This window comes from Mustela putorius, unplaced genomic scaffold (genome assembly GCF_011764305.1).
Source record: "Mustela putorius furo isolate JIRA1106 unplaced genomic scaffold, ASM1176430v1.1 tig00003901_pilon_pilon_pilon, whole genome shotgun sequence".
In the NCBI taxonomy this organism is placed as follows: Eukaryota; Metazoa; Chordata; class Mammalia; order Carnivora; family Mustelidae; genus Mustela; species Mustela putorius.
The window spans coordinates 22,507,536-22,519,801 of record NW_025422049.1 but is presented as its reverse complement, the minus strand read 5'-3'; the positions used below and the strand labels follow the sequence as shown (position 1 = coordinate 22,519,801).

The 12,266-nt window shown below is 38.7% G+C and overlaps 1 protein-coding gene across 4 annotated transcripts; it reads left to right on the top strand.

Moving 5' to 3' along the window:
- The first annotated feature begins 348 nt into the window (after positions 1-348).
- BEX3 (brain expressed X-linked 3) lies at positions 349-1,928 on the top strand. Of its 4 annotated transcripts, none has more exons than XM_045068306.1 (3): positions 349-500; positions 891-975; positions 1,320-1,928. In XM_045068306.1, exon 3 carries the CDS (start codon positions 1,346-1,348, stop codon positions 1,682-1,684), a length of 339 nt encoding a protein of 112 aa, XP_044924241.1. In that variant the 5' UTR covers positions 349-500; positions 891-975; positions 1,320-1,345; the 3' UTR covers positions 1,685-1,928. The 4 variants fall into 4 exon arrangements, with proteins under 4 accessions (XP_044924241.1, XP_004781824.1, XP_004781822.1 ...); XM_004781767.3 differs by having other exon boundaries at positions 386-500; positions 880-975; positions 1,364-1,928; XM_004781765.3 differs by having other exon boundaries at positions 386-500; positions 880-975.
- The last annotated feature ends 10,338 nt before the right edge of the window (positions 1,929-12,266 follow it).

The window sequence follows — 12,266 nt, the reverse complement described above, 5'->3', positions numbered from 1 at the left end:
GGATCTGAATTCAGGAGACGCAATGGCAATGGTGGCGGCGCACTCGAGGGTGGATGAGGGCGGCCAGCGAAAGGGGAGAGAAACCAGAAGAGTCCAAACTCAAGGTCCGGGGCAGGAGCGGGAGGGGTAGAGGTTGTTGCAGACCCTCCCCGGTAACCGGAGAAGGGTAGACTCCAAGCGCCGGGAGGTGAGGCACTAGCAGGCCCTCAAATTGGAGACGACCAAGCTGAGTGACGAGGCAGTGCGCGGTGCAGCTGAGCAGAAACAGGCGGAGGGGGTTGCCTGTGCGGGTGCGCGAGGCTAGGGTAAGGGGCGGGTATTCCCGCTGCACAAGCCGCTGGAGTTGGGGGGGCGAGCGTTTTGGTGACGCGGGGCCCTCACGTGACCTGGAGCTGCAGAGCGACGCAACCTTCGATGCAGTCGTCACTCGCGTCTGGGTATCGGTTCCCCGCTGTCCTGCGCTTGACGGGCTGGCATTGGGCCCGAGGAAAGCGGAGCAGGTAAGGGCTCCGGAGCCCGCGCGCCGAGGCCAGGGCGGCTGTGATCGGCCTACCTCGGAGGCCAGCGCAGGGGATTGGCGCAGCGGGTCCCTACCAGCATTTTCCACACCTGGCATTCTGGGGAACATCAGTAGTGGACCCCTGGGGTGGGGGTGCTGGGGCGGCCGGGAGGGCAGCAGAGCAACTAAAAGCGATTGGAAATCACCCCCCGAGTTCTTACAGGAAAATGGTGAACCTCCGGGGCGGGGTGCGGGGGGGAGGTTAGGGGTGAGGGCGGGAGATGCACTTGGGGGTGCCAGGGGAACCCGGGACCCGGAAGGGACCAGGTGGTGGCGGGTCGGCGCCAAGCGCTTGGCCACACTCCGCTCTTTCCACGTAGGCCCTCTGCAGGTCTGCGGGTGTAAGTGTCAAGTGTCGCGGCGGCACACTCACTGCGAGAATCGGGAGAAGGAGGAGGCAGCACGGATAGGCCCAGGTCGGTGCGGGGGACATGTGGGGGGCAGGTGCAGAGCCCAGTTTGAGACCCCCCTTCCATTTACCCCATCTCCTCCCCGCCACCCCGTCCTCCATTTTGGTGCCTGCGGAGCTCGGGGAAAGAATCTTGGGAAAGGAAAAATGGTGGGCTTTGGGGGAGGGGGAAAAGGAGAGAGCTGGAGGGAGGGGCTCGATTCGGAGGCCTCCTAGAGGACGCCTGAAGCTCCTAAGGTGGGAAAAAAATAAAAATTTACAAAACCTTAGATATCAGAGCTCTGAATTCTGTTGGTCAGTGCACCAAGCATTCAGTCTCTCTCCTTGCCTTTGTCTTACTTGTGTTCAAAGAAAAACAACCAGGAAAAAAAAATCTCATGGCAAATATCCACCAGGAAAACGAAGAAATGGAGCAGCCCATGCAGAATGGAGAGGAAGACCGCCCTTTGGGAGGGGGAGAAGGACACCAACCTGCAGGAAATAATAGACGGGGACAGGCTCGCCGACTTGCCCCTAATTTCCGATGGGCCATACCCAATAGGCAGGTCAATGATGGGATGGGTGGAGATGGAGATGATATGGAAATGTTCATGGAGGAGATGAGAGAAATCAGGAGAAAACTTAGGGAGCTGCAGTTGAGGAATTGTCTGCGTATCCTGATGGGGGAGCTTTCTAATCACCATGACCATCATGATGAATTTTGCCTTATGCCTTGATTCCTGCCATTTTCCATGGGATTAATACTGTGATTCAGCACCGTTTTCTTTTTCCTTGCATTTTCCTGATATCTTTACTGATCCGTTTGCTGTGAACCTTATGTAATTTCCGTGTGTCAGGTGGATTCTGTGTTACCAGATTCCAGTTGAAGATTGCCTTGGCACCCAGTCTAAGTTTCTGTCAACAGTAGAGTTACCCAATTGCATGAAAAAGTGTCAAGTTAATAAAGCAATTAAAAAGCAATCTATACATTTATTATTGTTTCATTTAAAAGCATCTGTATTTATTCTGTGACCCCCCCATCAGAATTAAGATACCTCAGATGTTAATTAGGTCCCATTTCTCTATAGTTGGATAATATGTGACTTTTTCCTTTTATTATCTGGAGTTTTAGAAGCAAAAACATTTTCAGGGAGTCCAAATATAGTACAGGTATATAATACTGGTTCAAAAAACTTTGAGTGAACTTTAAGAACTTTCCAGTTTTCATTGAAAGAATAAACCCTCCCTTTATTACAGATATATTTCTTTTATTCATTTTATTATTTTTTAAAAAGATTTTATATGTTTTTACAGAGAGAGAAAAGTAGGGGGAGCAGCAGAAGGAGAGAGGGAAGAAGGCTCTCCACTGAGCAGGAAGCCTGGTGGGGGGGCTCCATCCCAGGATCCTCAGATCAGGACCTGAGCCAAAAGCAGATGCTTAACTGACAGGGCCACCCAGGTGCCCCGAGATACATTCCTTTTAAAAATCGATCTTTTTTGTGAAATGGGGAATAATGCTTGCCTTACAGGGCAGCTGAGTGGAATAAATGAGTTGTGGAACTCTGTTGGGCTGCCTGCTATGTAACTCCATCAGGTACTTGGGAAGGAATAAAGGGAGTTTTCACCTATGCTCTGAAGTCCAAAGGGCAAAAATAGATGGCTTCCACCTTGTCATTTCTCTGATATTTGCTATACTTCTCCCCTAATTAGTACCATGTAGGTGAAGCATACTTAACCTTCTGGGTTCTGATTCTGTTTCCATTGCTGATATGAGTCCTCAAGGTAATAAAAACCCATTGATTTCTCTTGAGTCCCTGGTAAGCTAAACCTTGCCCCTTTCATTCCTATAGAAGTCTGGAGAATGTCTTTCTCCCCCACCTTTAAAGTTATATTCAAGAGAGTACCATTCCTATGGTTCTTGGTCTTTTGTTGGTTCTTAATAAAATAGCCCTTTTTGGTATTTTTTGCTCTTCCTCTTCAGAGAACTCAGACATGAATGTGTTGGGCCCTAGCTCAAGAGATATATCTAGATGTCCCACCATCGTGTGTCTGGAATTAACATTACTTCAAACCTCCCAAACACAAACAGGCTGAAAGCTTTGTTTTTCCTGTGTTTTACCCTTTGGGGGGGATTTTCTCAAAAGAGAATCTGGGCAGACCTACCCAACCAGTTTAACAGACTTACCCAGAAGATACACAAATTACATTAGGCGGACACATTTTTTTTCAGCTGAAACACTCCTGTTTTATCTGTTCCACACCTGAAACATGAAATTGCTTTGTAAGTTCTTAAGAACTATTAAATACTTGGCATTATATTAAATATTTTATTTGGCATTATAATTTTTAAGTGAGTGCATGCCCTACTTAAGACAACAATTATGTCTTAAACATCCTGGAGCTCAGTTTCTAGTGTAGTGCCTGAAATAATGGATACTTAATTATTCATTTTGACTGGTTAACTATAGTGGAGTTAGGAACCCAGCTTAATATTGTTCCTAACGGACTATCCTTAATTAAGTGTACTAAGGCAAGTAGTTACTGGAAATTATTACTTTTAATTTCCAGAGAAACATGGCAAGAAAAGTCTCTAAACCAAAATCTGTAATTTCTGGGGCACCTCACTGGTGCAGTCGGTTAATCGTCCAACTCTTCGTCTCAATTCAGGGCGTGATCTCATGGTCTCAGGATGGAGCTCTGCGTCGGACTCTGACCTCAGCATGGAGTCTGCTTGGATTCTCTTTCTCCCTCTCCCTCCGCTCCTCCTCCTGCTCACTCTCACATGCTCTCTCTCTCTCTCTCTCTCTCTCTCTCATAAAATAAAATAAGAGATCCACCAAAATTTGTAATTTCTTCTTTAAAAAAAGAAGATTTTACTTATTTTAGAGAGCAAGAGCAAGCCAGGAGGAGAGGCAGAGCGGGACGGAGAGACCCAATGCAGTTTTTTTTTTCTCTCTCTCTTTTTTTTAAAAAGATTTTATTTATTTTTTTGACAGACAGAAATCACAAGTAGGCAGAGAGGCAGGCAGAGAGAGAGGGGGAAGCAGGCTCCCCGCTGAGCAGGACCCTGGGATCATGACCCGAGCCGAAGGCAGAGGCTTTAACCCACTGAGCCACCCAGGCACCCCCCAATGCAGGGTTTGATCTCACACCACAAGATCATTACCTGAACTAAAACCAAGACTTGGTCATTTAACTGATTGAGCCACGCAGGCACCCCCAAGATTTGTAATTTATTTTTAAAAATCTTTTATATACCCATATTTATGTAAACACAGACCCCTTACTTGCATCATAATTACCTAGGGAAAATGTTAAAAATGCTGACACTTGGGTGCTCTTCCCACTTTCAACCCCCATTATCACCTCTTGAATCACCTGATCACGAACTACTGTTTTGACAGTTCCTCAGGTGATTCTGATGCATCAGAGTTATGACAACATAGGATAGGGAAATACTAACAGTGATTACGGCATTTTACAAACTGTGATCTAAATTACCTTGCTTATTTGATAATACAATGAATATGCCTTTCTAAAATATAATTCCAAAAATTGCATTAAAAAATCAATATGTATCTATAAACTAGTACTGCTTTTAAAAAAAAAAATTATTTATTTGGCAGAGAGAAAGAGGGAGTGAGCACAAACAGGGGGAACAGCAGGTGGAGGGAGAAGCAGGCTCCCCACTGAGCTGGGAGCCCAATATGAGACTTGATCCCAGGACCCAGGGATCATGACCTGAGCTGAAGATAGCTGCCTAACTGACTGAGCCACCCAGGTGTCCCTCTAGTACTGCTTTTTATATTTCCAAATATCCTATTAAATTAATGCATTATCATGAATCTATTATTAACAAGTAATAAATTATTAAATAAGCTAGGCATTATCATTTCTGTGCAAGCCTGTGCCCTTTTACACCACTGATTTTATCTTAACCTGGAGCTCAGTTTCTAGTATGGCCCCTGATACAGTAAATATTTTATTTTATTTATTATTTTTTAAAAGATTTTATTTATTTGAGAACGAGAGAGAGAGTGTGTGCAAGCACAAGCGGGGGTGGGGAGGAGGGACAGGGAAGAGGGAGAAGCAGATTCCCTCTGAGCAGGGAGCCCCATGCAGGGTTCCATCCCAGGAGTCCGGGATCTTGATCTGAGCTAAAGGCAGATGCTTAACTGACTGAGCCACCGGTTCCCCTATAGTAAATATTTAATAGTAATCATTTAATTATTCTTTTATTAATTTGATTATTAATATTAAATTACTTAATTGTAATTTATCTAATATAATGTACTAACAATTATTTGATCTATATGGGTGATTTATTTCTTTGCACCCTCATGTTTTAAAAGTTTCTGTGAGGAACATTTAAAAATGTACTACTTCTAGGGGTGCCTGGGTGGCTCAGTGGGTTAAGCCTCTGCCTTCAGCTCAGGTCATGATCTCAGGGTCCTGGGATGGAGCCCCACATCTGGCTCTCTGCTCAGCAGGAAGCCTGCTTCCCCCTCTCTCTCTGCCTGCCTCTCTGCCTACTTGTGATCTCTCTCTCTGTCAAATAAATAAATAAAAACTTTAAAAAAATGTACTACTTCTATAATTTATGTAATACAAGGTCATTATACATATTTGGATTATGCAGAAAATACAAGGAAGAATATAAACAAAACCATAAGTCAGTCAGTTATCCAAGGAAAATACTTGTAAATTTTTTTACTATTATATTTACTTCTGATAAAGTCAGGCTCACAGCCTCTTAAGAGGAATACTTCCTCTTTCAAAGCCCTCTAATGAGACAGTTAGCTTTTTATGTTTATTTTTTCATCTTTCTTCGCTCATCAAAACTAATTGGATCACATTTGACCAACTTTCAATTAGCTTCTGTTTTTCAAAACTGTGAAAATAAGTCATCACATTTTAGCAGGTCCACTCTCAGTTGGCAAATTTAGGACTATCGAGTGAATATATTTAATAAAACAGGACAGAACTATTTATCTATGAAACTTAAAAGTCCCATGAGTGGAAAAAGGACTAGCATACATGAATGAAATGGACAAAATCCCATGTCTAATCTCTGTCTCCTTTCCTGACATTCCATATATCATGTAATAAACATGCTGATTTTTATTAGAAGGGCTCCATTTTAAAATTTTAAGGCAATTTGCATGTAATGGAGTTACTATATCATGTATAATCAGTTGTAATGCTTTCTAAGAGATATAAATATACATAACCAAATAAATATGACATCCTTATCAATTCAAAAATCTTAACATTTATTTGTATTTTAAATTTTCTCCCAAATGTTGTTTGAAAACTTACAATTTGTGTGTTTAGAGAATTACTCTTTCCTTGCACAAGCTGACAAAAAATAGTTTAGTTAATTTTGTATGAAGAGAGAAATCCTCAGATGTATGTCAATAATCATTTTCCCACAAATGAAAAGAGCTTTATTGTGTTTTGGATTGTAAAATATGCATTCTAAAGTGGCTTTTGTTGTTGTTGCTTTGGAACAGAAGAGAAAATGTATTAAGGAAAAGTTTAAATCTTATTTTCAACATCCTGTTTACTGAGATTACATGAGTATAAATCAATTTTAGGTTTTCATTATTTCCTCTAATAAATACTCCTTACTTTCTAATTATATTAAGCTTTAATTTTTAAAAGGGGAAGCAACTAAATATGTCAATCAAAGATAGTGAAGAACTTTATGAAAACTGTTGAAAAACAACAATAATAATAAATATCAAATTACTTCTGGATTATCTAGCTAGTAATATAAACCTAGTAGTTAGTACCATGACAATTCCTCATTTCACTTTACTCTGTTCATTGGTAAAATGGAGATGATAATTTCCAGGGCTGCTGTGAGAACCAAAAGAGGTAAAGAGCATGTGAGTGAGCTGTGTTTAACTGCTTCTTATGTTCATCAGCCCATGCGTGATACAAGTCCTTCAGATTCCTATTGGTTGTTGGAAGTAGCATCCAAAGTACATGCCACAAACCAACACTCTTCCTCTGCTGGGGTGAGCCATATACCACCCCCACACACACACCTTACCCTACCACATCACTATAGATTTCTCTGGATGGCTTAACGTGGCAATATCCCAGTTTGTCTCCTACGGATGTGTACATGAAGACTATCTACTTGATTTAGAGGACTAGTTTATGTGGGTACTATCTTAGTGATGCTTGGACCATGGTATATGTATATTTTTAACAAAAAGGCTTTTTTTATTCCAATATGTGTTTGTGGTTTTGTGTGTGTGCAACCAGTCCTCTCTTCAGATATTCAGATATTAGAGGCTGAGTCTTGTTTTTCATCCATTGTGATGATCTCTGTCATGTGATTAGAGGGCTTAGACCATATTCATTTAGAGCATTAATCATTAATATTGTCCAACCTGTTAATGCTCTGTTCATTTTTTTCAGTCTTTTTCCCTCTATACTTCATTTTCAATTATTTCTATTGCTATGTGTTCATCTTCACTAATCTTTTCTTCTGCAATGTCTAATATGCCTTTAACGAGGTCTAATATGTTTTCCATTTCAGACATTGTAGTTTTTAATCTCTAGATGTTCAGTTTGGGTCTCTCATATATTTTTATATTCAATGTCTCTACTAAACATATTAAGACTTTCCTCTAGCTTTTTAGAAAAAAGACTTTATTTATTTATTTGTTTATTTGAGGGAGAGAGCATGAATGGAGTGGGGGAGGGGAGAGGGAGAGGGAAAAGCAGATTCCCCGCTGAGCAGGAAACCCCCGTGGTACTCAATCCCAGGACCCTGACGTCATGACCTGAGCCAAAGGCAGAAGCTTAACAAGCTGAGCCTCCCAGGTGCCCCACAGCTTCTTGAACATATGCAATTCAGTTATAATATCGCTTTTAATGCCCTTGTCTAAGTTTGCCATCTTTTTAATATCTTAGTTTTGATTGATTTTTCTCCTCATGGTGGGTTAGATTTTCCTGCTTCTTTGCAGGCCTGGGTATTATTTGGATGCCTGACATTGTTAATTTTAATTTTTGAGTGCGAGATGTTTTTGGATCCCTGTAAATATATTGGTTTTTATTCTGGGCGACAGTTAAATTACATGTAAACAGTTTGATATTTTAGGTTCTTGATTTTAATCTTTGTAAGGCTGCACCAGAGTAGTGTTTAGGGTTAATTGTACTCCACTAATGAGGAAAATCCTTCTGAGTACTCTATCTGATGTCCCATGAATTATGAGGTCTTCATGTCTGGCTATTAGGAATGTAACACTATTCCTAAACATGTGTGAACTTAAATTGTTCCCTTTAATCATTTTGGGGTGTTTCTTTTCTTGGCGTGGGGTAGTTTTCTCACAGCCATTTAATGATGAATACTCAGATAATTATTCAGACGAGATTGGGTGGTTCAAGGTTGTATGGCTATAGACTACTCAGATAATTATTCAAATAGGACATTGAGCCGATCATCGGAATTCTTTCTCTGTGAGCTCTTTTCTTTTTGATACTCTGCCCTTCAAACTCTAGCACTTTGGCCTCCCTAGTTCCTAACTTCTTATGTTGATCTATGGTATACCACTGGTCTCTCCCTGGATTTCCATTCCTTGCACTGCAGCCTGAAAACTTTCTCTAGGAAGTAGGCTGGGGCAATCATAAGAATAACCTCATTTGTTCCAGTCTCTTAGGGATCACAGATCTCATTGCCCAGTGTCCACTTGGAGATGAAGCAGATTACCTGAGATTGTATAGCTAGTAAGTTGCAAAACCTACTAGGTTGCAAAACCTAGAGTTGGCCAAAACTGTTGGGCACCAGAATCAGTGCTGTCATGCTCTTAATAAAATAAGTAATAAATCCATCAAATTGATTATTGGAATAGCTGGATGCTGTTAGCTATTTTCTGAAATATAATTTAATTTTTTTGTTTTCTAGATATATTAGTGGCAAATCCTAATCCCATTGTTTCTTCTAAAAGGAATCATACATTCTCTCATATTGAAAAAAACTGAGCATAATGGAGATATCGGGCAATCGATGTTGGAAACCGACAAGGAAAGAAGCAAAGGGAAAAAATGTAGTCTCTGGTACTAAGGACTAGAGAGGTCATCATTGTAAGTCAATCTTTTATAAGAAAGATGAAATTAGGGGGGAACAAAAACTATGAAGAAATCAAAACACAGAGAAAAGCTATCCAGTAGAAAATTAACATCCTACTCAGCCTATGGGGAGAAGATAGATATTTGTTGAATGAATGAATATTTTATGGGAGAGATAAAAGGTAAGTGGATCCCTTAAATGTTTTTGAACATGGAGACTAAAAAGAGAGGATTTGCAAAATTAGGGAAGCAATATAGCTCAAGTTCCAAGAGTTCAGATGTTGGAACTTGTTAGTACTAGTACTTAAATCTCTGCTCTGTCCACTATTCTAAATAAAAGCAAACCTATAAGATGGTTATGTAAGAGTCACATTGAATATAAGAAGAGAAAGGGTGAACCTAAGAGAATATTGAAAGTATATTATACAAATTATATCAACATTAATAATACTATAATGGAGTGAAACCTGCTGTTAAGGTGATCTGCCTGCCAGAGTGAAATCTAGCACCCTTTAAATGAACAAAACATAATTCAGTTAATCAACCACATAAAATTTACAATGGCCAGTATCTAATAAAAAATTATTAGCAATACACAAGCGGTAGGAAAATATGACCAAAATCAAGAGAAAAAGTAATCAACAAAAACAGCTACTATAGATATGCCCAAGGATGTGAAGGAAATATTAATATAATGAGGAGTGAAATGGCAGATATAAAAGATAACAAATGAAGCTTTTAGAGATTAAAAAATACAGGTTCTAAAGATGGAATCAGGAGGGAGACAAACCATAAGAGACTCTTAATCTCACAAAACAAACTGAAGGTTCTTGGGGGGAGAAGAGTTAGTGAGAGGGTGGTTGGGTTATGGACATTGGAGAGGTTATGTTTTATGGTGAGTGCTGTGAAATGTATAAGCCTGATGATTCGCAGACCTGTACCCCTGGGGCAAATAATACATTATATGTCAATAAAAATAAATAAATAAATAGTTTCTGAATAAAATTTTTTTGTTCAGATTAACAGCATATTAGCACTGTAGAAAAAAAGATCATTGTGTCAGCAGCATAGAAATAGAAAAAATCAAGAACTTCTTCAGTGGGACAATATCAAGATGTTTAATGTATCTATAATTAGGGAGCAGAAAATATATTTGAAAAAAGTAATGACAGAACTATTCCCAAGTTCAAGGAAAATGAAAAACCCAAAGATCTAAGAAAACCTCTGAAAATATGTAGGAAAACACAAATAAAAATAAGACCACACTGAAGCGTATAATGATGAAATATCTGAAAACTAGTAATAAAGATAAAATCTTAAAAGAAGCTGGATAAATATGACACAAAATGTGAAGGAAGACAAAGAAAAAATCACTTATCAGAAACAGTAAAAGTAAAAAACAGAAAAGTAAAAAATTACTTATTAGAAACAGTGCCGGTGGGGTGCCTAGGTGGCTCAGTTGGTTAAGCATCTGCCGTCCGCTCATGTCATGGTCCCAGGGTCCTGCAATTGAGTCCTGCATAGCACTCCTTGCTCAGCAGGAAATCTTCTCCTTCTGCCTGCTGCTCCCCCTGCTTGTGCTCTCTCTGTCTCTCTCTGACAAATAAGTAAATAAAATATTTTTTAAAAGTACAATAGAAAGCCAGAGTACATTGGGAAGATATTTGAAGTGCTAAAAATACTGTCAAACTAAAATTAGATATTCTGTGTAAATATCACAAATGTTTATGAACAAAATAATGAACAAATGCTTTAGTATTCAACAAAGCCTTAAAACAGTTTGTTGCCTGTAAGCCAGCAATACAAGAAATATTTTTTAAAATGTACTTAAGACTGAAGGAAAATAATGCCAGAACCTTGAATATGTGCAAAGGACTAAAAAGCACCAAATATATGTGTAAATATATTCTTTCTTTATTTTCAGTATTTGAATTTTATTTTTTTAAGATTTTATTTATTTATTTATTTATCAGAGATAGAGCACAAGCAAGGAGAACGGCTGGCAGAGGGAGAAGCAGAAGCCTGGGATCATGACCCGAGCTGAAGGCAGATGTTTAACTGACTGTGCCACCCAGGTGTCCCTCTATATTCAATATTTGAATGATTATTTTAAAAACTGAAATAGTATAAATACAGTGTAGAATATATATATCAAAAAATATATGACAAAAATAAATAAAAGACAAGAAAACAGAATATAATTATTGTAAGATTCTTAACATTTATAAATGAAGTACAAAATTATTATTTGGAAGTAGATAGTAATATGTTAGAAATACAGCACGTAAACACCAGGGAAACTAGTAAAAATAAAACAGCATAATAACAGGCCAATAGAGGAGATAACATACTAAAAATGTTTAAGTAATTCAGACGAAGTCAGGAAAAGAGGGAAAATGTGAAAAAAGAGACAGTCAAATAGAAAAAAAGAACATAATGTTAAAATTGAACCAAATTCTGTTGAAAATTACATTAAACATAAAGTGTCATGAACACACCAATTAAAAAGCTAATTTGTCTGACCAGATAAAAAGCAAGACCCAAACATATGCGCTCTACAAGAAATGGACTTTAAATATAAAGCCACATACAGGTTAAACTCAAAGGATAGAAAAGTATATTCCAAGGAAAACACTAATCATAAGAAAGGCAGAGTGGTTATACTCATATTAAACAAAGTATATTCAGAACAAGCCATATTACTACAGAAAACAAAGACATTTTTATGACAGAAGAATTAATTCATCAAAAGTTCATAGATATCCTAAATATGTTGCACCCAATAAATAGATTCAAATGCTCAAAGATAATACTGAAAAGAAAAATAGACAAATCTGCAATTATTGTAGATTTCAATGCTTCTCTCTCAATAATTGTTAGAACAAGTAGATCAAAAAAGATAAGGATATAAAAATCTGAATATCAGCACACAAAAATTTGCACACAAATGTTTATACTAGTTTATAATTGCCAAAACATGAAAGCCACCAAGATGTCCTTCAATAGGTGAATGAATAAACAAAATGTGCTTTCTCCATAAATAGAATATTATTCAGTAATAGAAATACATGAGCTATCAAGCCACAAAAAGACATGGAGGTTACTTTAATGCATATTGTTAAGTGATAGTAACCAATTTGGAAAAGGTCTGCAGTATATGATTCCGACTGTATGACATTCTAGAAAAGGCAAAATTGTGGAGACAGTAAAGAGATCAGTGGTTGCTAAGGACTC

Bases quoted from the DNA above. Each gene is read 5' to 3' on its own strand.
- BEX3 (XM_045068306.1), top strand. From the start codon at position 1,346: ATGGCAAATATCCACCAGGAAAACGAAGAAATGGAGCAGCCCATGCAG.